At 36.9% G+C, this 23,721-nt stretch overlaps 1 protein-coding gene across 9 annotated transcripts in view; it reads left to right on the top strand.

The window, feature by feature from the left end:
• Positions 1–23,721, top strand: part of LOC131428060 (dynein intermediate chain 2, ciliary) — an 80,654-nt gene that overhangs the window by 55,442 nt on the left and 1,491 nt on the right. For all 9 annotated transcript variants that reach the window (XM_058591705.1, XM_058591704.1, XM_058591703.1 and 6 more), the window contains 4 exons: positions 14,082–14,159; positions 14,236–14,689; positions 14,981–15,106; positions 15,195–15,428. In XM_058591705.1, coding sequence (XP_058447688.1) covers positions 14,082–14,159; positions 14,236–14,689; positions 14,981–15,106; positions 15,195–15,428 — 892 coding nt within the window. The remainder of the gene's footprint in view (positions 1–14,081; positions 14,160–14,235; positions 14,690–14,980; positions 15,107–15,194; positions 15,429–23,721) is intronic.

Raw genomic sequence — 23,721 nt, 5'->3', positions numbered from 1 at the left:
GAAGAATCTGCCCGACCTCGCAAAAAGACGTTTGTTGGAATTGTTCAACAAGTTTCTTGCGCAAAATATTGTTCCACCTGACTGGAGACAAGTGAAAGTTATCGCCATTCAAAAGCTGGGGAAACCAGCTTCCAATCACAACCCATATAGACCCATTGCGATGTTGTCCTGCATCAGAAAATTGTTCGAAAAAATTATTCTACGACGTCTCGACACTTGGGTCGAGACGAATGGTTTGTTGTCAGATACTCAGTTTGGCTTCCGTAGAAATAAACGGACGAATGATTGCCTTGCATTACTTTCGTCTGACATCCAAATTGCCTTCGCTCAAAAGCAACAAATGGCATCTGTATTTTTAGACATTAAAGGAGCATTTGATTCAGTTTCCATTGATGTTCTTTCAGACAAGCTCCACCAACATGGACTCCCAGCGGTTATAAATAATTATTTGCACAACCTTTTGTCAGAGAAACGCATGCATTTTTCACATGGCGATTTGGCAACATTCAGAAATAGCTACATGGGTCTACCGCAAGGCTCATGCCTCAGTCCGCTCCTTTATAATTTTTACGTGAATGACATTGACAGCTGTCTAGAAACCCCATGTACACTAAGACAATTGGCAGATGATGGCGTGGTTTCAGTTACTGGACCCAAAGCTATTGATCTGCATAAACCATTGCAAGATACCTTAGATAACTTGTCCGTTTGGGCTGTTCATCTGGGTATCGAATTCTCTGCGGAGAAAACAGAGTTAGTCGTCTTTTCAAGAAAGCATGATCCCGCGCAGCTTCAGCTCCATATGATGGGAAGAATGATCCAACAGGTTTTAACTTTTAAATACCTCGGGGTGTGGTTCGATTCCAAATGCACGTGGGGAGGACACATTAGGTATCTGATAACGAAATGCCAACAAAGAGTAAATTTTCTTCGAACAATAACAGGATCTTGGTGGGGTTCTCATCCGCAAGATCTAATAAAATTGTATCAAACAACGATACTTTCAGTGATGGAATATGGATGCGTTTGTTTTCGTTCCGCTGCAAACTCTCATATTATCAAACTTGAGCGAATTCAGTACCGTTGTTTGCGAATTGCCTTAGGCTGCATGCATTCGACACATACAATGAGTCTTGAAGTTCTGGCGGGAGTTCTTCCATTAAAAGATCGATTTTGGGAGCTTTCATCACGCCTGCTAATAAGATGTGAGGTGCTGAATCCCATGGTAATTAATAATTTCGAACGACTAGTCGAGCTTCGATCTCAAACAATATTCATGACAGTATATTTTAACCATATGTCACAGGAAATCAACCCTTCAAGATATATTCCTATCCGTGTCAGCCTCCTAAATGTTCCTGACTCAACTTTATTTTTCGACACATCCATGCAGCGCGAAGTGCGTGGAATCCCGGATCATCTACGCTCGACGGAAATCCCAAAAATATTTTCAAGTAAGTTCAGGCATATTGACTCTGAGAAAATGTTTTACACGGACGGATCGCGAATTGAAGAAGCGACATGGTTTGGTATGTTCAACAATAATGTTTCGGCCTCATTAAGGCTTCAAGAACCTGCATCTGTTTATATAGCAGAGCTAGCAGCAGTTCATTATAGTTTGAGTGTAATCGTCAAATTATCTCCAAACCATTATTTCCTCTTCACAGATAGTCTGAGTGCAATTGAAGCCATTCGCTCAAACATGACTGGCAAGACCGAACCGTTTTTCCTGGGCAAAATAAAACAGTGCCTGAACGACATATTGAACAATAATTATCTAATCACTATAGTCTGGGTCCCGGCTCATTGCTCCATTCCTGGCAATGAAAGAGCCGATATTTTAGCCAAATGTGGTGCTATTGAGGGTGAAATTTATGAACGACCGATTGCTTTCAACGAATTCTATAGCTCGTCTCGCCAAAGAACACTTGCCAGCTGGCAAGCTTCTTGGGATAGAGATGATCTGGGTCGGTGGATGCACTCAATTATTCCGAAAATATCGACAAAGACATGGTTCAGGGGACTGGATGTGAGTAGGGATTTCATTCGTGTGATGTCCAGACTCATGTCCAATCACTACACGTTAGATGCACATCTCCTTCGAATTGGGCTCTCCGAGACTAATCATTGTGCTTGCGGAGAAGGTTATCGGGATATTGATCATGTCGTTTGGGCATGCGTGGAGTATCGTGATGTCAGATCTCAACTAATAAATTCTTTGCGTACCCAAGGTAGACTATCCAATATCCCAGTTCGAGACATTCTTGCTCGTCGTGACCTTTCATACATGAAACTTATTTATCATTTCATAAAGAAAATTGGAGTTTCAATTTAATAAAGGCCCCTTTTAAGACTTAGTTCTGATCCCAGCTGCGTCCATGAGTTCAACCAATAGCTAAATTAGAATAAAAATTATGTAATGATACAAACAAACTCGAAACAGAAATTATCAACAAAATGTCTGAAAATAACAGCTTATTTTATAATTCATAGAAGTTAATCGTTTGGTTCAAATAATATTTCCGAGTAGATTTCATAATTAATGACAAGTTACCTAAGATGATATTTAAGCTATAAGAGAATATGTTTTAATAAATTCAAAACGTTGTGACTATGTTAGAATTAAATTAGGATAAGAATATTATGTAAAAGTGATGCTACGGCGAAGAAAAACTTATGTAAACTGCCTTAAGAAATAAAAGTATTTATGAAAAAAAAAAAAACAGTTTTCGCTGCGCAATAGCAATACGCAATGCAAAATTAGTGATTATAGCGACAAAAGGCTTTATTTTACTTTCCGTTGGTTGATGTTTATGATGTTGTTCATGCACTATTTAGATTAAACCCAATAAAACGCTTTTTAACATGACTTTGATTTTTAGAAGTAACAGAAGCGCAGCATTTGGCGCAGCTTTTGCAAGGTGCGTTTGAATTGGCGTAGCAAAATCCTATACAACTGTTACTTTCGTGTATGATATTCAAGTTAAATAGGGTAATATTAATCAGCTGCATAGCACGCTTTATGATGGGACATGTTTTTCTTATCATAATAATTATTATTCATGCATAGCATTGATACTACTCCACCACGACGGTTTTACTGAATAAATTTCAAATACATCACGAAACATGGAATTTCGATGCGACCGACGAAATACACTCACCTAGCGAACCTAAAATTATTGATATCGGATAATCCATACCCGAGAAAATTGAGCACTTTTACAATTATATCTCCGGAACCGTAAAAGACAGCCATTTGAACTTAAAACCTGCTATTGAAATTGAATATTGAACACACTTTACCCTATAACTCCGAAACCGGAAGTTGGATCCGGATGAAATTCAGGAATTCCGTATGGGACCGTGAGAACTACCATTTGAATTCAAGTTTGTGGAAATCGGTCAAACCATCGCTGAGAAAGTGAGTGAGATCCATTTTGGTATATATGACCACTATTTCCGGTGCTTCCGGAACCGGTTACCGGAAACCAGGATAGCCGAAGTCGATTTGTTTAGTTGCCTGCTGATAATGACTATCGATTTGTGTCGTTTTGAGACCAGTTTAGAAAAAAATACGTTTTTTGTTTCGCCGGTTTAAGTGACGGTGTACAATATTGAGCACACTTCACCCTATAACTCCGGAATCGGAAGTCGGATCCGGATGAAATTCACGAATTCCGTATGGGACCGAAAGACCTTTTATTTGAATCTAAGTTTGTCAAAATCGGTTTAGCCATCTCCGAGAAAACCTAGTGAGATTATTTGACACATACACACACACGCAGACATTGCTCAGCTCGATGAACTGAGTCAAATGGTATATGACACTTGGCAAGAGAACACTCAACTCAATTCATCATTAGTTTTCCAGACTGTTTTTATTGAAGGAAGTGCGAGCTTTGTTATTTATGAATAAATTTAATAAATCGTAAAAAAATGACTTTCAGATCATGGGCGATTTGATCTTATAATTAACTCATCTATTCTGGTATTTGATCTGTTCATTAATTATTTTTTACATTATTTTTTCTGCTTATTGAATTTACAGTTAAGCCAATTTTTGAAATAATAATTATTAATATTTTCGAATTTCTAACTCTCTGAAAATTTCATCTGACGTGTAACAAGTGGGATGATGTTTTACATTTTACTATCACATCAATTTTGTCTTGAACAGCGAACGATTTTGGTTTAAAGGTTTAATCAAAACGATATTCAGTACACAGTGGTCTCGACAATTCCGGAAAGTGAGTTTTTTGATTTTCTCATGAGGAAAGGCGATGAATTCACTGTGAAATCTGACTCTTGAGATAAGGGTAGGAGGGCCAAGTATCATATATCATATCATATATATTCGAAGTAGTTCGTCGCGACCACAAAATGTGTGTGTATGTGCCTAGATGCTTGTCAAACAAATGCATTCCGGTGTTATTGGTCTCCGTTTTTCGGTACTGGAAGTTCTGAAAGTGGTTTTCTGGAGAATACCTCAAGCTATTTCAACAAACTCAGATACAAATAAATTGGTTTTCATAGGCTGCAATTAAATTTCATCTTGATGTCACATAAAGTAGCGACGCAAAAAAAGACGAACGAAATTTTCAAAATTGGTCTGCAAATTGTTGCAATTTCTAAGTTTTGTTAGTTTCCGGAAGCAATGGATGGTGGATCTCTCATCGATCTCGCCAAGACTGATTTCCACAAACTTGGATTCAAATGAAATACCTTGCTGTTATTAAGTTTTGAAAATTTATCAGACGTTTTTTTTCTGCTCACAGGATTCCTGACACGTCTCAGCTTCCTGCTTTGTATCATTGCATTTGTACTCTACTTTGGGCAGAACAGTTTTGGACCTTTGAACATTTTTTGCCTTCACTCGATTTTCATTTGTGCCACGTGAGGAAAATAATTCCAATCATATTGAGATAAAAGACTAAAAAATTTCTTATAAATTCTGTCCCCCAATTCTATTGATTCGAACATAAATTTGATCCAATTACTACAGAGAGTCAAAACGTTTAAACCTTGCTAGCACCTGAATGATGAGACTCGTGTCTTTAAGCGATTTTCCATGATCACTCATTATTTTGAAACACGAGAGGAAGTGGGATTAAATACTGAGTCAGTAGTTCAGAATAAAGGGTACAGGTTTCGTATGCCAGAACAGGTGCCGTATGTTCGAATCCCAAATGCAGTATTCTTTGTGGCGAATTAAAGTATCCTCAAACCCGTCTTTCTTTTTCGTCAGTCATGCCAACCCATTCTGAAAGATGCAACAAGCATTTCTCTTCACATTTTATCGAAATGATCAAATTATTCGAATGGGTTTTACAATCAAGTAATGGTTATTAAACTACATTATTATGACTGCTGTAGAGGTTTCAGTCTTGTTGTCATTCGACCCTCGGGTTTTTGCGCCAAATATCTATTTAGGACCAATTTAATTTTGGCCAGGATTCGGGGATACTTACTACTCTGTGCGGTGCTACGTTTGCGGATGGAGACATCGCTTTCCAGTTATTCGATTTCGGTTGGTCGGTACGTGTTCAAGCTCATTCATTATTTATGATTCTGTAGTGACACGCGCAGTGGGACGAATGCCTTCTGTGTTTGCTGCACTATATTGATTAGCTTATTTGGTGAAACATTCCATATTCTTTTGCGGACTGTAGGTGTTGGTTCGAATACCGATGCTGTATTTCACGATTATGATGATTGATTCCGATGGTTGACCTTGTCCTTTCCATGACTGGCAACTGTCACACTCCTGTCGGTTTGATAATTCACTAGTCAATCAATGTCAATAGTTCTATGCTAATGGTGTCTCCACACTAGTGTATAGAGTTAAACGGGAAAACTTTTCAGCTTATATATTATTCAACACTATCTTAGGAAAATAAAGTAAAAGGTTAGAAGTTTAAGTCAAATTATTCATTACCAGATGGTATATGGTGGAAGGGTCCTTCATTGAAATTTCTTTGCTCCTATAAAAGTTACTCAAGACCAAGACCTGATATGACGTAATTTAATATTCATGTATTGATTTGTAATATGCGAAGATAAACAATGTTAATAAAAAATAACATTATTCAGGGCATCGATTTTTATTATTGCGGTGTATTGATCTTTACAACGCACTGCTGAAAAAAGTATAGAATATAAACGTCATATCCAACATGATTGCTACTCAGATTACTACCGAATAGTCCAACACGACTCTACTTTTTTGAAGAGTACAATTTGGTTTTTGGTACAATTTGGTTTTTGGTACAATTTGGTTTTTGGTACAATTTGGTTTTTGGTACAATTTGGTTTTTGGTACAACATCAAAATCATGTTTGTGAATATTCACAGTAAATTTAGTTCATTACGCTTAAATGAAGGCATAATTACTCTATTAGTGCTGTTTTCACTTATCACATCTGATTTTTCATTTCCAGATTTACCTAATTTATTGTAACGTTCGAAGGGTCTTCGGATTACCCAATAGCTTACATTTATCATATTTGCTCAAAATCATTCCTACATCGATTTCGCATATTGACACGATGCATATTCCGTGACTACGGAGTCTCAAGAAAGGCCATGCATAATTTTTTTACGCTACTCTATGGCGTAAATTAGAGCCAGATCCCGGTAAACCTCGACTGCATATTACTTGCCATACCAATAAGTTTTGTTTTTGTGCGGGCGTTCATTGCGGTTTACACATTCGGATTATTAATTGTTTTCGTTCCCGCTTTTTGTGATGGAATTTATTTATTCAAAAAACATTACTACAATGATGAATATTTTTTGACACATGTGTCCTACAAGCAACAAAAGTCAAATGAATGAGCAGAAAGATATGCTGACAGTGAGTGGCCATAAATTTCATTTTCATCTTATGTTATTCGATTGAAAACGAAATTTTACCACACTGCCTTTTTTTCAACTTTCATTTTCAACTAGTTTTTGATCTATCACGGGCAACTCACGGACGGGCAACTAATGCCGTTTTCGTTTATTGATCAGAGCAGCACGAAAGCTGACCCAGAGTCGCTCAAACAACGTTTGATAAGTTTGTTTTAGCAACGTGAGGTCGCTCTAGATCGGACTCCAATCGCGTAGTTTCGCTCTGGAAATTTTATCGGGTCGCACCACGCATCCATGCGAGTTTGTTTATTTTTTTCTTTTTTTCATGAGTTGTTGTTTAGGGCGCGTACCACGTGTTCGTTTTAATTGAAGTCAGAGTCGTCCGCGTCAAGGTTCAAAAACGAAAACGGTATAAGCTTTATTCTTGAAAAATTCTTTCTCTTTTTTCCAGTGTATATGTTTTTAAGAGTGCCAGATCGATTTGTTACCACTACATTTTCGACACAATTTTTCTACCATCAACAGTTTAAACATAAAATGAAAGTGTCTTATTTTGTTACAATAAAATCTTTGAATAATTCAACGGACTAAGGGTGAACTGACGATTAGTGCGCAACTAAGCATTTTTAAGTATTACAAATGAAATATTATTGTTTATTTTGTTTAAACACGTCTAGGAAATCTTCTAACCTTGCTTTACAGTAATCTCAAACGAACGATTACAATTATTTCGTCGCTTACGAGCAAGGAAGCCACAAACGGAGACTATAACCCCTTCAATTTGAAACTGAGTAGAAATAAATCGATTAGCCGGTTTCTGAGAAAATCGAGTGCACGTTTTTCATTTTGCACACTTCACCTCGTTACTCCCGAACTGGAAGTTCGATCCGAATGAATTTCTATAGTAGACTATGGGATCAAGAGACCGTTCATTTGAATCTAAGTTTGTGAAAATCGGTCCAGCCATCTCCGAGAATTTTAGGTGCACATTTTTGTTACATACGCACATACATACACACAGAGATTTTGCGTACTCGACGAACTGAGTCGAATGGTATATGACACTCGGCCCTCCGGACCTCGAATTAAAAGTCAGTTTTCGCAGCGGCAAAAATTTGTGAAACTAACTAAACTTGGGCTTACCACAGCTATTTATTTTATTGAAAGACAACAGAAAATCAGTTTCGAAACCAAAAGTATTTTTTTAACAACAAAACAAGATTTTTGTTATTTTCCAACGGATTAGTTGGAACTTATCGACTTTAACTGTACTAATAACTGTTTTGTTGATTCAAACTTGCCGTAACATTAAGACATTGGCTGACCCGATTTTAACAAACTTAAGATCAAATTAAAACCACATGATCCATAGAAAATTTTTGAATTTCGTATGGATCCGGTTTCGTATGGATACGGTTTCGGAAATACAATGTAAAATGTGCGAAAAATTGCACAAAATTTGGACTTATTTCAACAAACTCAGGCTCAATGGAAGCTCTTGTCCTACAGAAAATTTTTGAGTTTTGTATGAATCTGACTTCGGTAAAGATGAGTTTCTCAATAGTAAATAAATTCCTTCATTTCTCATGTCTGAGAAGTTGACAATCACCCAATTTGATTTCGGATATACCGATCCGGAAGTACTTAAAACAGTGATCAAAGTTGCAGGAAATCGATAGGGCACTCTAAAAAAAATACACTGAAAAAAAAATTGATTTTTTTCTCAATAATTACAAAATAATCCGAAAAAGTTAAATAAAAACACGAGCATGGTTTTAATTTTTTTTGATAATTTTTATTTTAAAGCTGTTATTAAAACCTACAGATTGGTGGCTATCCCATCCGTGCCTTTTTAGAAATGAAGAAGTTACAGCTAAGACAGTTTACGGGTCTCGTTGTAATTCGGAAACCTTTCATCGTACAAAAATGGCGTCCAGGAAGAAGTTGTAGGGAATCGATTGAGCACTCTAAAAAATATACACTGAAAAAAATTTTGTTTTTTTCTCAATAATTACAAAATAATCCGAAAAGGTTATATAAAAAAAGCATGGTTTTAATTTTTTTTGATAATTTTTATTTTAAAGCTCTTATTAAAACCGACAGATTGATGGCTATCCCATCCGTGCCTTTTGAAAAATGAAGAAGTTACAGCTAAAACAAATTACAAGTTTTCGTTGAAAGATAATCATTTAAACAGTAGAATATTATTCTACAGGTTAAAGGCAATACATTTGTTCATGATATCCTTTCTTCTAAAAGTAGCTGTTCTTGAGATACTTGGATATTTAATTATAACACCATTTTTTATATTTCCATGAATTGTTTATTTTCTTGCTATATCTACAATTATTGCATATACATGAATAATTCTTAATTATATTTAAGGTTTTATTTATGTCTGACGGAGCTGCCTCGCAGTACAAAAACATAAAAATTTTTACAAGTCTCTGTAAATTTAAATCAATGTATAACATTATGCTGAGTGGCATATTTTTGCAACTTCTCATGGTAAAGGACCATGTGATGCACTCGGGGGTAATTTAAAGCGAATGGCACGACGTGAAAGCTTGGCTAAACTACATAAACACCCAATCACAACTGCAAAACAATTATATGAATGGGCAGAGCAGAGAAGTTGAGATGCATTCACGACCATGTCTTTTTGTTACGTGTCACAAGAAGAATATGAACGGGGTGTGACCGAGTAGAGTAGTGTTTATAAGGATACCAAAATGATTCCAGGCACACAGATATACCATTCTTTCGTTCCGATTTCAGAAACCACAATCGTCACAAGACAGTATTCGAATGACGAAGCACGTAGTACTCATACAATTTTCAAAAACTTAAAACCTTTAATATAATTAAGAATTATTCATGTACATGTAATAATTGTAGTTATAGCAAGCAAATAAACATTTCATGGAAATATAAAAAATGGTGTTATAATTCAATATCCTAGTATCTCAAGAACAGCTACTTTTAGAAGAAGGGATATCATGAACAAATTTATTGCCTTTAACCTGTAGAATAATATTCTACTGTTTAAATGATTATCTTTCAACGAGAACTTGAAATTTCGAATATATCTGTGAATTATTTTAGCTGTAACTTCTTCATTTTTCAAAAGGCACGGATGGGATAGCCATCAATCTGTAGGTTTTAACAATAGCTTTAAAATAAAAATAATCAAAAAAAAAATCGAAGCCCTGATTTTTTTTTAAATTTAATTGGGTTTATTTTGAAATTATTGAGAAAATAAATCAATTTTTTTCAATGTATACTTTTTTTAGAGTGCCCAATCGATTTCCTACAACTTCTTCCTGAACGCCATTTTTGTACAATTAACGGTTTCCGATTTACAACGATTTGAAAAAGGCAATTTTGGTGAAATGCAAAAATACATACGCTCTTTTTAAAAATCAGACGTGAGTCGGATTGACCTCTCTGTCGGTTCAAAACTTATGGTTTGCCACACTGAAGCTATGTGCAAAGTTTCATCCAAATCGGAGAAGGTCGAGTCTGATGATCTGCTAAGCATTTCTGGAATTGCTCTCTTGGTAAATTAACCGGAATCGGTTTGTAATAGTGGAATTTGACCTTCTGTTCCAACAGACTTCGCAGCCGATTTAGTGTGTACAGAACCATTGCAAGGACTACCGCTTGGAGTAATTTTGAGGTCGGTTTAGAATTTTTTTACGTTTTTTTTGTTTTGACCCTTTAAGTAATGGTATAAAATTTTCAACACACTTTACCACATTTTGGATCACTATTTCGATTTTCAGTTCACGCCCAAACAAATTTCCCTGTTCTTATTCAATGAGTAGTTTTTTCAAGAAAAACGTATTATGCTATTTTGGGGTTTGTGTTAAGACATAGAGTAGTCTTGAACTCAATTTCTACAGATTTTGGAGTATCGATCGAGCAATCGAATAGTTACCCCGATAAGACTAAAGTTTAATCGATTAGTTCAAAGAATCATATACGATTTTTGAATAATCGATTTATTCGAAAGCATTCCAATATTCCTATCCGTCCGCTTCTTAAATGCTGTAGAGAAGATTGGTATGCACATCAGCAAAAGGACCACAAGGATTTGGTTAAGTACGCTAACTGTCTAGCACGAGAGACATTCTAATCGATACTCTGCGGTTTCTTCGCAGTCACGGAAAACGTTCATGTGGGATCGTAACAAATTTAGAATAATTCTTCTTTTCATGATACCTAAAAAGGGGGCGACGTCTTACGTTTGCTCAGCGGTTTATGTTAAACCGTTAGGTGGCGTTAGCAGTTCAACATAAACTACTGACGCACTGATGAGCTGAAAGCGAAACGTAAAAAATGTAAATAGTTATGTGTACTTAGCACAAATCCGGTACACACGTGGTACCAAACCCCTGAATAACGTATTTTTATATTTTTAGTTTTAAAATATATATGGTAAATTGTTGTATCTGAATCATATAGCAATATATGACATCTTAAACTGACTAAATTGAATGACTATTTTGACCGTCTTAAACCACATGCACAAGCACTCAATCACTGGAAATATTCCGCATGTATGTGTCGATTTGCACGATACACTTTGTGCAATGATTCGTTCCATTCCATTTTGAGCTCGACATATTTTTGGCACTGAATTTCATCTCATTGCTTGTTCCTACTAAACATTTTAGAAAACTTCAACTTTGAGTTATCTCTTACTACCGAAAATTGCTAACAAACAAAGCAAAAGCAAACGTATGGTTGTTATTTTGCGTACGCGCATCGCTGCAACGTGTATTTTTCGCCGTTTTATATACTTCAATGGCAGTTTTCTATCAAATCAAATAAAACTCATTTTTTTAATACTTTGTAAAACGAAGTAACACCCATCAAAGTGCAGTAAAATTAAAATTAATACCAGTTTCACGTTTTATGCACACTGCTGCCAGAAGCAAAGTTTTTATGATCATCGCACCTTTTCCATACCGTAAAAACGTGATTAATCCACCTAGCAGTGAGATGATACCTTTTTTTTTATCAATCCGCATGTGCTTTTTGTATGGATATTCTTAGGTGTTTTAGTTCTCATGACATTATTTTAACTATCGTCGTTTCAAACGGCAAATTGAGATTTTAATCACTCATTATCCTGTAATTTCGAATCTGCAAATCGCATCGAATTTCAATCTTAACGTGTGACATTCGATTGAACATTCCATGAGATGTCGAAGTAAGTTCCACTTTAGAGTTTTTCGTCATTATTTATGGTACTTCCAGAGCTGGTATTCAGGAACTAGCATAACCCAAAATGATTCGAATGGTCATAAATTAATACACCAAACAATTTACATCTTCTATATCGGTATGAATTTTAAAAATTCATCATCTGTAATTCCAGAATCGGATAAAATTCACCAATTTTGTATGGGACCTTAAGTCCTTTAATTTGAATTTTTGTTTTTGAAGTTCGATTTGGCCTTTTTGAAAAAATGATTAAACTTTAAGAAACGATTCGAAACTGGATCCGGAGTTCTAAGATCGGTGTAGCCGAAATCAGTTAAATTCACCTGAGCAGTGTGTAGACATCTTTGAGAAATTGTAGTGCGAATTAAAATTTGGGGGTACATTCCGAATCCAAAAACGAATACCGCTCAAACTGAAATAAATTTATTTGGTAATCGACTATCCAAATCTGCAAACCCTTATCGGGTTGATCGGGCTGATTAATTTATGTGAAATGGACATTTTTATACTAATCACCCTGCATTTTCTAAACCAGAAGTCGGGTCTGACTAAAAAGTAAGAGGTTTTATAGGATTTTAAGACCTCTCATTTGAATCATAGATGATTCTTAGATTTCATTTGAATCTTAGATCGGTTCAGCCATCTACGAGAAAAATTAATTGCATTATTTTAATTTCGTTTCACATATCATCCTGTGGTTCCGCAATCAGAAGTCGGATCCAAACGTAATTCAGGAACCTTGTTTGGGAGTATTCGACTTTTCATATGAATCTGAATTTGTAGAAAACGGTTTAACCATCTCCGAGAAAATTGAGTGAAATTATTTGTCACACACGCATTTGCTGATCTCGACGAACTGAGTCGTATGGTATATGGAAGTCATGTTCATCCAGCATTTATTGCTGTAAATAGTTTAAATCAATATAATTATGGAATTACTTCCAACTCGATAATGCTGGGGTATCATCTGGTTTACATATGCCATATTCGAAAGATTATGTTGCCAAAAATGAACCGTGCTAAAATTGGTCCGAGGCAAATTGTCATAAAAAAGGATGCTGTACACAGTCTTTTTGGTACTTAGAAACAATTATATGTAACAGTATAAAAAATCGTGTTTCATGTTGCTCCCAAGCATTGCTTTTTCATACAACGCTCAAAATTCCTTCTACTGGAATAAGGCTTACACAAAAATATCGATATCTCCGTTAAAAATGGACGGATTTTTACAATCTATGGCTTGTTGGATAGATATTACCGAGCGAAATGTAAGTCTGGAAACATATTCTGTTTTCAAGGTCAAATGTGACAGATACTGTCAAAAAACAGAAAATTTTGACATAAAACTTCGTATAACTCAAAAAGTAAACATCCGATCTCAAAACCATTCAATAGCGTTCTGGGTGACGGGGAGACCTTTCATTTGCGACTAGTTTGATCAAAATCGGTCCAGCCATCTCTGAGATCTCGACCTCTTAGTTGACAACACACATACAGACACACACACATACACACACACACAGACATTTGCTCAGTTCGTCGAGCTGAATCGATTGGTATATGACATTCGGCCCTCCGGGCCTCGGAAAATTTTTCGAAAGTTTGAGCGAATTCTATACCTATTTTTTATATATATAAAAAAAGGTAAAAAGGCCAATAACTGGGGTTTTCCTGTCAGCGTTGAAGCTGTTTACAATATTATGTGAATCCTTTCGAAGTGTAGATGGATTCAGTATAATCCAGAACCAGAACGAAAAGCACAGTGGAACAACTTTTCCTTCCGTTCACTCATTGAATTAAATAAGGTATCCAAGCATAATCATAAAATCTGCTTTTATTTTTGTTACTCTTATCTATCGCCGCCAACGATTGCTCTGGTTTGCAAAAGCTAGATTGGAATACAGTGACAGTAGTAGAACGAGTGAAGGGATTTACGCACCGGTTGTGTTTATGTTGATTAACATTTTCCATTTTCGTTTCCGTTCTCTTCTCAGTGGATTTCATGAAGCAAGGAAACGAGGGAGCCGTCTGCTTGTTCACAATAAAAAACCCATCATTTCCTGACTACAGAAGTAAGTCAAACGAGAGTGCCTTGAATTTGTACAGCTTGACTCCTGTAAAAATATTTACCTTTTGTTTATCTTTCAGTAACGACCGAGAGTGGGGCAATGTGCTGCGATATTCACCCCAAATATCCGTACCTGATAGCCATCGGCCTTTACGATGGAAATGTGATCGTGTACAACCTACAGGTGGGCACTAAGGAGCCGGTGTACATGTCCCACGGTGTCAACGGGAAGCACTCAGAGTGCGTTTGGGAACTCAAGTGGGGACCGGATATGCAGGATGGAGAGATTAATTTCTATTCGGTTTCCGGCGATGGGCGCGTGTTCAACTGGGTGTTGATGCAAAACAAGCTGGCAATTACCACGATTATATCGCTATTTCTGGATATCGATCAGGTCGGCGGTCCTGACGGTAGCAGCCTGAAGCTGAAGGGCTGTGGCATGTGTATGGTTTTCCATCCAAACAACCCGGAGATATTCCTGGTTGGTACCGAAGAGGGCTATATTTTCAAATGCAGTACGGCGTACAGTTCAAAGTGAGTTTATTAATACTTTTAGTTTTTTTTTTTTACATTCGTGAGCAGAAAACAAATAACAATTATGAATTTCAAACTGTACCCAACAAATTAGTAAATATCACAACATAATTATTGAATCTTTCCTCTCTCTCAAAAAAAAAAATACATTTAGGGCCTATCATTTGACAATTTTCCCAACATTCACAACTGATTATTTTGATAATAACAAAACTCATGCTTGAGCGGAATTCGTTCCGTTTACGCTAGTGAATTATTTTCCAATAACCCAATGCAATTTCCTGCTTCCAGATATCTGATGACCTATTACGCTCATTATCTGTCGGTGCACCGGATGGACTATAACAAATTTAATTCGAACATTTTCGCATCCTGCAGCGGAGACTGGCGCGTTAAAATATGGGAGGACATGAGACCGTACGTATAGCGAGCTCACATGCTACCGGTGGAACCGGGACAGACAACTAATTTCCTGTTTTTTTTTTCGGCGATAAATTATTTTCAGCGAACCGCTGTTCATTTTCGACCTGGGTGCCTCGGTGGGTGATGTCAAGTGGGCACCGTACTCCAGCACCGTGTTTGCTGCCGTTACCACCGAAGGGAAGGTGTTCGTATTCGACCTGAACGTGAACAAGTACAAGGCGATCTGTATTCAGGCGGTCGTTTCAAAGCGAAAGAACAAATTGTCCCGGTTGGCGTTCAACCATAAGCTACCGTTCATCATTGTCGGGGATGACAAGTGAGTGTAATTCTTTCGAAACTGTTGTGTGCCCGCATGTTTTCAGTTGGATGTATGGTAATTTGTTGATTATCGGGTCTTCACGCCGTTAAACTGCGTTTTTTTCGAAATTTGCAAAAACTGGTTAATACTTTTGAAGTATTATCTACAAGAAATTAGATTATTTTTATGTTATGGCTGACTACAAGTAAATTGATACGCACAAAAAGACCTGTAGTTCGTGATGTGATAAGTTCATAGTATTAAATGGTTATATTTCCTCAGTTCGGACCTTGAACCTTCCTCGTGATAGAGCACATCAGAGCCCGCACAGTGGAAACGCATTTGCTGGATGTCCTTCACTGCTTCGTCGCGTCTCTTTGTCGAAGTTCTTGCTCTGAAATTGCTCGGTATTCCGGGCAATTCGGAGGGTTCATAAGCAGTATACCACTCCAGTATACCACTCCAGAACCACCATGGAGTGGTGGCATTTGGCCAAAACGCACAAATACATGATTCTTCATCCATGCTTGCGGAATATACGCTTTTTCAGGAATTCTACACTTGGAATGATATCGTCGAAAGATGTGACGATCTGTTCCGTTTTCGGACTACAACTACAAATCCCTTGCCAAACCATGGCCTCCTTCGCAAGCTTGTCGGCAAACTCAACCTTGAATTTTCCAGGTATATCCTCGTGGCCAGTCGTGATGTAAAACTTGTGATCAGAAAGCTGCATTAAATCGAGATTTACGTATGTTTCGACATCGATAAAAGCGCAGCTCAAAACACGGACGCACAAGTGCCTTGCACGCTTGTTAGCTTCGGCAAACTCTTTGAATTCTGTTTCATGTGACAGTTTGATTTTTTTTTGCTTGTACGACTTCTACTCTTCCCTGGCGTTATACCTTCTGACCAAATCTCGGATCGAAAGACTGGGGTTGGCATACCAATGTTACAGATTTTTGATGCCCAATACTAGAGGCATACTAGCGACGTGCGAGAAGCGTACCATTTATACTGCAAACTAGTTCCTCGAATTGTGGAGGGAATTAAAAAAGGAACATTTACAAATCGTAGAAGATATTTCCTCCTCGTTCTTCACTGCCCCTCTGGACGATCTTTGAATTGTGCGTTTTATCATGGTCCAATAGGTTTTGATCGAACGAAATTAAGTTCATGGCTTTCGATACTAAATCCTCATAATTAGCCGCATATCACTCCTGCTTGGTTTGATGCCATATTGAGTCAAAAAAACCGGCTTGGCATTGCTGTCCTGTCTACTAAAATTTCAAAAATCTGCTCAATCCAGTACTCCGAAGCGAAACTCGACAGAAGGAAATCATTTCTTAATCGTGAAATTCACAGAATTTTTTCTTAATCGTGAAATATTCCTGTCCCAGCAACTATTTCAAATTCACTTTCATGTGAGCGTGTTTAGGTACCACCTTCTTATTTTTTCAAATTTTACGCAACTCATCAGAACATAGCCACACCACTCAGCAGTTCAAAATAAAATTCGGAAAAGTTATTCGTAGCCTTGTATGTTACAAATCATCGATATCGTCACCGCCTGTAATTATTCGTCGTGGGAGGCATAATGTTTCTTCGCTAGAAACTTTTTCTTTCATGAATTTTGTTTTTGACACATATATGACCAGTCCGATACGCCTAGCTTCCACTTTAAGTCCGATGTATGTTTCCATAATCTTCTCAAGGTTGAGTGTCACAATATATACATCGTCAGCGAAACCGAAAAGCTATACGGACTACTTCTGCATGCCCTTTCTTCGAATTGTTGGAATTCAAAAACTGTTACTGGAACAGAAATACTGTTGAGGTAGAAATTGAATGAAATCATAAGGAAGCCGTAAGGGCTAAGGCCAGTAGGTCGCGTATAACCACGTGGCGCGCTCTGCGTATTACATTTTTCTCCATGCTCTCTCGAAAATGTACAAAATGACACTCGATGTGGCCGGTTGGCAGAAAAGTTTCGATATTTTCGGTTACAAGTTTGACTACATCACATAAAATCCAATAAAGCTATCGCTTGTTTGGCAGCCTTTTTGAGCCGATTTCATCTCTCTCTCATGTTTCGTTACGTTACTAGGACACTGGAGCAGAAAATTGGCGCCGCCATAGAAATCGACTTACCTTCACAAAAATAACATTCACTTCATTTTTATCGCGAACACATATATGTTGTTATGCACTTATCGCATCTACACTAAATTATCTAGACATTGTCAGGATAGATTTTTGATCCATGCTTTTGAAGGCGAGATATTCAATGAACAATTTGAAAGTTGCCGTTTTCAGCTATGCAATTCTTCCTTCAGAAAAAAGACTTTCCCGACCGCTAAAGTTGATGAATCATTTTGAAATGAAAACACACTGGCCTCAGCCTTTAAGGCCTGAGGACAGTGGGTCGCGTGTAGATTTTGAATCGGTCACATGGCCTCTCAATTCTCTTTGCGTCTCTGTGTTTAGGAACCTTCTTCTCCTTTTCACGGAACGCTACCAGGAAATTAAAGTGAATAAAATGATGGACATATTGAAACTAACTGTGTTTCATTGAAAAATATAAGACTTAATTTTTATCGCGACAACATATACATTTTTATGTTGTATTCATATCTAAACTAAGTTATCTAGAATTCATTACGATAGATTTATGATATAAGCCTTAAAATTCGAAATATTCAATGAACAAGTTGAGGTATGCCATTCCAAGCGTTGAAAATTCAGCATTTCTCCAGTCCGAAAAAATTCAACACGTCTGAATTCTGAAAATTCAACAGAATATTCTCAATTAAATTTCAAAAACATTCGCCTTTATTCTGAATAACGACGTATTGGTTTTTCGATCGAATATGATTCGGTCGAATCCTAGCTACCTTTGATTTTGCTAGCGTTATTATGAATCTTTTTTTCTTTATTTTTGCGATATTCTCCTAACCAGAGACCATACTACCATTCTATAATTTTCATTGTCTGTTTCTACAAAAAAAATTGTCTCTGGTTAGGAGAATATCGCAAAAAGAAAAAAGAAATAGTGACTACTAAACTTAGTCGTTAAAAAAGAAAAAGAGTAGTTATTAGGAATACAAATGAAATACGATCGTAAAATCGATACGACGTTATTCAGAATAAGGGTGATTGTCAGGTGGAATTCATCGTCTCAAAGAAAATTTGATTTGAAACGGGAAAGCATTCAAAAACTTACGTCCTAACCGCACTGTCCTCAACCCTTAGCGAAATATGCACAGAGAAAAAATTAGGCGCTTTTTGTATAATTATAAAATGAAACGGAGAAATAAAATTAAAAACCTGTTTTAATCCACCAAGTAGTGTAATGATGCCTTTCTCATATATAATACTGTGGTATTCTATTCAACATGTTTCTTCTCGATTTTTGAAAGAAACCAAGGAATTGTTTGTGCATTAACTAGTCTAACATACCGAATGAAACAGTTTACTGATCGGTTAGGTCATCCATTAGAAAACGAAGTTGGCTCACTATTATATGTACTTCCAGCTCCGGAACCTGAGAACCGGTTTCATCGAAATCGAAGATCAACATGACGTACAAATTCTACTAGTTTTTATTCAAATTTTGAAGATTTTTCCTATATAGGGTAAAGTGTTATAATATGCCCCCCTTAAGAAAACATTGAGATATTTCCAAGTGTATTGATATATTTTCCTCGAGAATGTAAGTATTTCATTGCAATATGGATGAGGAACATAATTTTCAATGACTCCAATAGAAAAGATGAGAATTGATTGATATAAACACATTTTCCAAAACGGCCACATTCTTAGTTTTTTTTCGCTCGCCTTAGACGTAATGCCCCAGCAGCCGTAAAATATGTCTCACAACAAATCAGTGGCATGACACACAACAAAAGACATTTTATCCCACAACAATGATACATTATGCTTCTTGAAATGTCCATAAAGTTACTGTTTTGAGATAATCAGTATGTCAAAGAATTGGCGGATAAAACATCTATTTAGTCGAAGCAAAACTTTACATCGAAAAGCTGCCAAATGAAATTTAAAGTTTTTTCATACTTTCCTGCAAACGACAACCACAAAACTTGCATAGCAGAAAGATCCTACGAAAAGATAGTGTTAGTGATAAAACTTTGGTTCAGAAAAGTCTTCAATGCTTAAGAAAGGAAAGTGGGCATTTTGGCTAGCAGGGGCGCTTTATAAGACTTTCCCCTAGTACTATAAACGACGATTTAAATTTTTGTTGTATTCGAAAATATGCAGTAATTTTTGGTAGGACCATAAAACCTTTCATTTGATCCTAAGATTGAGTATAACGGTTTTGAGTCCAGTTTAGAATTTTTTTTACGGTTTTTTTTTCGCCGAGAGTGAGAGTTTGTGAAAATCGGTCAAATCATCACTGAGAAAAGTGAGTGAAATCCATTTTGGAATATATGACAATTATTTCCGGTACTTCCGGAACCGGAGACCAGGATAGCCAGAATCGGTTTGTTTAGTTGCCTACTGATAATGACTATCGATTTGTGTAGTTTTGAGATCAATATTGAACACACTTTACCCTATAACTCCGGAACCGGAAGTCGGATCTGGATGAAATTCAGGACTTCCGTAAGGCTTTTCATTTGAATCTAAGTTTGTTAAAATCGGGTTAGCTATCTCCGAGAAATACTAGTAAGATTATTTGACACATACACACACGCGCTTTGCATAACCTTTCTATATGAGCTCGGTTCAATGAGGCTGTTTTCTTCAAGCGTTCTACATGTAGAGTAGTTCAATTTGCCGAACGATCTTTCTGGTTAGTGGAAAGTCCCATCTTTGCGGTAACTTTATCGCAGATTTGCATTTCTTTGTTGCAGTCGTCAGTCTTTCTCCAGTCTGTTTTTCTTCGTTAGATACTGATGAAAACCTTGATCAAGCTCAACATGGCTCTACGTCTTAACAAGACTAAAAAAATATTAATGAATGTGTTTTTAAACAACAATATTGTAAAAATATATTTATTTTAATTTTTTCAGTTAATTTTCTAATTCAACTTTTTCCAGTGTATATTTTTTGATTTCCTATAACATCTTTTTGGGTGCTTTTGCATTCTCATATAGAAGAGATATGCAATCACTGTGAAAACCGACTTTTGAACCGAGACCTGGAAGGCCGAGTGTCACATACCATTCGACTCAGTTCGTCAAGTAACACATGGATCAATAAGTCCCGAGACTAACAATGGAAATAACATTTTTTTTATTCATCAACATAATCACCTTTTAGGGTGATACAATGGTTCCAACGTTTTTCCAATTTTTCAATACCATGTTTATAAAATTTTATCTTTCGCTTCAAAATTAGCTTCAGTTTCAGCGATGACCTCCTCATTTGAGCCAAATCTTTTTCCCTGGAGCATTTTTTTAAGATCAGCAAAGAGCCAGTAGTCACTGGGAGCTAAATCTGGCGAGTATGGGGTGTGGGGAAGCAGATCAAAGCCCAATTCGTTCAATTTCGCCATTGTTTTCATCGACTTGTTTTTGTTCCATCGAAAGCAATCGCGGCACCCACTTGGAAAAAACCTTTTTCATGCTCAACTTTTCATGACGGATAGTAAATACACTTCCATATGATATCTGTGTCATCTCAGCAATCTCACGGAGCTTCATTTTACGATCTTTCATTGTAATTTTTGTCACTTCACTCACATTTTCCGGCGTAACGGCTTCCACAGGTCTACCCTAGCGTTCCGGGTAATTTGTGTCTGTACGACCACGTTTAAACTCGGCGAACCACTGACAAATCGTTGCTTTTGATGGACAAGAGTCCGGATAAAATTTTTCAATCCATTGTTTCGCTTGCACGGTGTTTTTACCCATTAAAAAACAATGTTTTATCAAAACACGAAACTCGGTTTTTTCCATTTTTTAAACAAACTACAAAACGACTTTACTCCAACCTCGATAACTCAGCTGTTTCTGGTCGGATCGACTTGAAATTTTGACCCGTTTCAAGCAAAGGTTAGTACTCTAGAAAGACGTGGTTACTGGTTTACTATAAGCGCCATCTCTGCTTTAGTGTCGGGACTTATTGATCCATGTGTTATGTAAAATTTCTGTATGTATGAATGTAACTTTTGTTTGCTCTCACCTTTCTCGGGGAATCGGTTGCACCGATTTTCATGAACTTAGATTCAAATGAAAGGACTTATAGCCCTACACAAGAATCCGACTTTCAGTTCCGGAATTACAGGATATTTGCAAAACAATAAAAATAAATGCTTTAACTTTTCTCAGAGACGGATGAACCTATTCTCACAAGCTAAGATTCAAATGAAAGGTATAATTGTCTTCTTAAAAGTTTCTGAATTTCATTACGATCCAACTTCAGGTTCCGGAATTACAGTATGATAAGTGTAAAATTACAATTTTAAATTATTTCCTCACTTTTCTCAAAGATGGCGTGATCGATTTTACCAAACTTAAGTTCAAATGAAAGGTCTCGTGATCCAATACAAAACTCTAAAATTTCATCCAGATGCGACGCCGGTTCCGGAATTATAGGGTGAAGTTGGTTAAAAAATCTATACCGTCACTTAAAGTGGCGAAACAAAATGAGTAGAAAATATCTAAACTGCTCGAAACTACTCCAATCAGTAGCAATTATTAGTAATCAACCAAGCAAACCGATTCCGGCTATCCTGGTTTTCGGTTTCCGATTCCGGAAATAGTGGTCATATATTCCGAAATGAGCCTCCAACACTTTTCCTAGCGGTGGCTTGACCGATTTTCAGGTTCAAATGAAAGGTATTGTGGTGCCAAAGTGAATTCCTCAAAATTCATCCGGATCCGACATCCGGTTGCGGAATTACAGGGTAAACATTGTTAAACTATTTATAACAGTTCGGCTGAAAAGTTCGTATCGTTTAATAGAAACATTTTTATTATTCAACATAATTGCCATCAGAGGCGATACAGCGATTATAGCGATCTTCCAACTTTTCGATACCATTTTTGTAGTACGATTTGTCCTTTGCCTCAAAATAAGCCTCAGTTTCAGCGATTACCTCTTCATTGCTTCTAAATTTTTTACCAGCGAGCATTCTCTTGAGGTCTGAGAACAGGAAAAAGTCACTGGGGGGCCAAATCTGGAGAATACGGTGTATGAGGGAGCAATTCGAAGCCCAATTCGTTCAATTTCAGCATGGTTTTCATCGACTTGTGACACGGTGCATTGTCTTGATGAAACAAAACTTTTTTCTTCTTCTAATGAGGCCGTTTTTTTTTTTTGAATTTTGTCCTTCAAACGCTCTAATAATGCTATATAATAGTCACTGTTGATGGTTTTTCACTTTTCAAGGTAGTCGATGAAAATTATACCATGCGAATCCCAAAATACAGACGCCATAACCTTACCGGCCGATTGTTGAGTCTTTCCACGCTTTGGGTTCGGTTCATCGCGTGCAGTCCACTCAGCTGACTGTCGATTGGACTCCGGATTGAAGTAATGGAGCCATGTTTCGTCCATTGTTATATATCGACGAAAAAAATCGGTTTTATTTCGATATAACAGCTCCAAACACTGCTCAGAATCATCAATTCGTTGTTGTTTTTGATCGATTGTGAGCTCACGCGGCACCCATTTCGCACAAAGCTTTCTCATATCCAAATATTCGTGAATAATATGTCCAACACTTTTCTTTGATGTCTTTAGGGTGTCAGCTATCGCGATCAACTTCACTTTACCGTCATTGAAAATCATTTTGTGCATTTTTTTCACGTTTTCATCGGTAACAGCCTCTTTTGGACGTCCACTGCGTTCATCGTCTTCGGTGCTCATATGACCAGTACGAAATTTTGCAAACCACTTACGAATTGTTGCTTCGCCCGGTGCAGAATCTGGATAACACTCATCAAGCCATTTTTTGGTATCGGCGGCACTTTTTTTCATCAAAAAGTAGTGTTTCATCAACACACGAAATTCCTTTGTTTCCATTTTTTTCACAATAACAAAAGTAGCTTCACTCAAAATGCAATATCTCACAAACTAATAATCAGACAGCTGTCAAATTTATACACGTATCTTTTGAAGGTTGGTACTAACTGAAAATGGTATGGATTTGATTCTAGTGGCGCCCTCTCATAGAAACGATATGAACTTTTCAGCCGATCTGTTACCGTCACTAAAAGCGGCGGAGTGAAACACGTAAAATAATTTCTAAACTGGCCTCTAATCCATTCCAATCGGTAGTCATGAAGAGTAGACAGTCAAACAAATAAATTTAGACTTACCTGATTCCCGGTTTACGATTAAC

This window comes from Malaya genurostris, chromosome 2 (genome assembly GCF_030247185.1).
Source record: "Malaya genurostris strain Urasoe2022 chromosome 2, Malgen_1.1, whole genome shotgun sequence".
Classification (NCBI taxonomy): domain Eukaryota; kingdom Metazoa; phylum Arthropoda; class Insecta; order Diptera; family Culicidae; genus Malaya; species Malaya genurostris.
The sequence above is the reverse complement of the archived record's forward strand: the minus strand, read 5'-3'. Positions and strand labels throughout refer to the sequence as shown.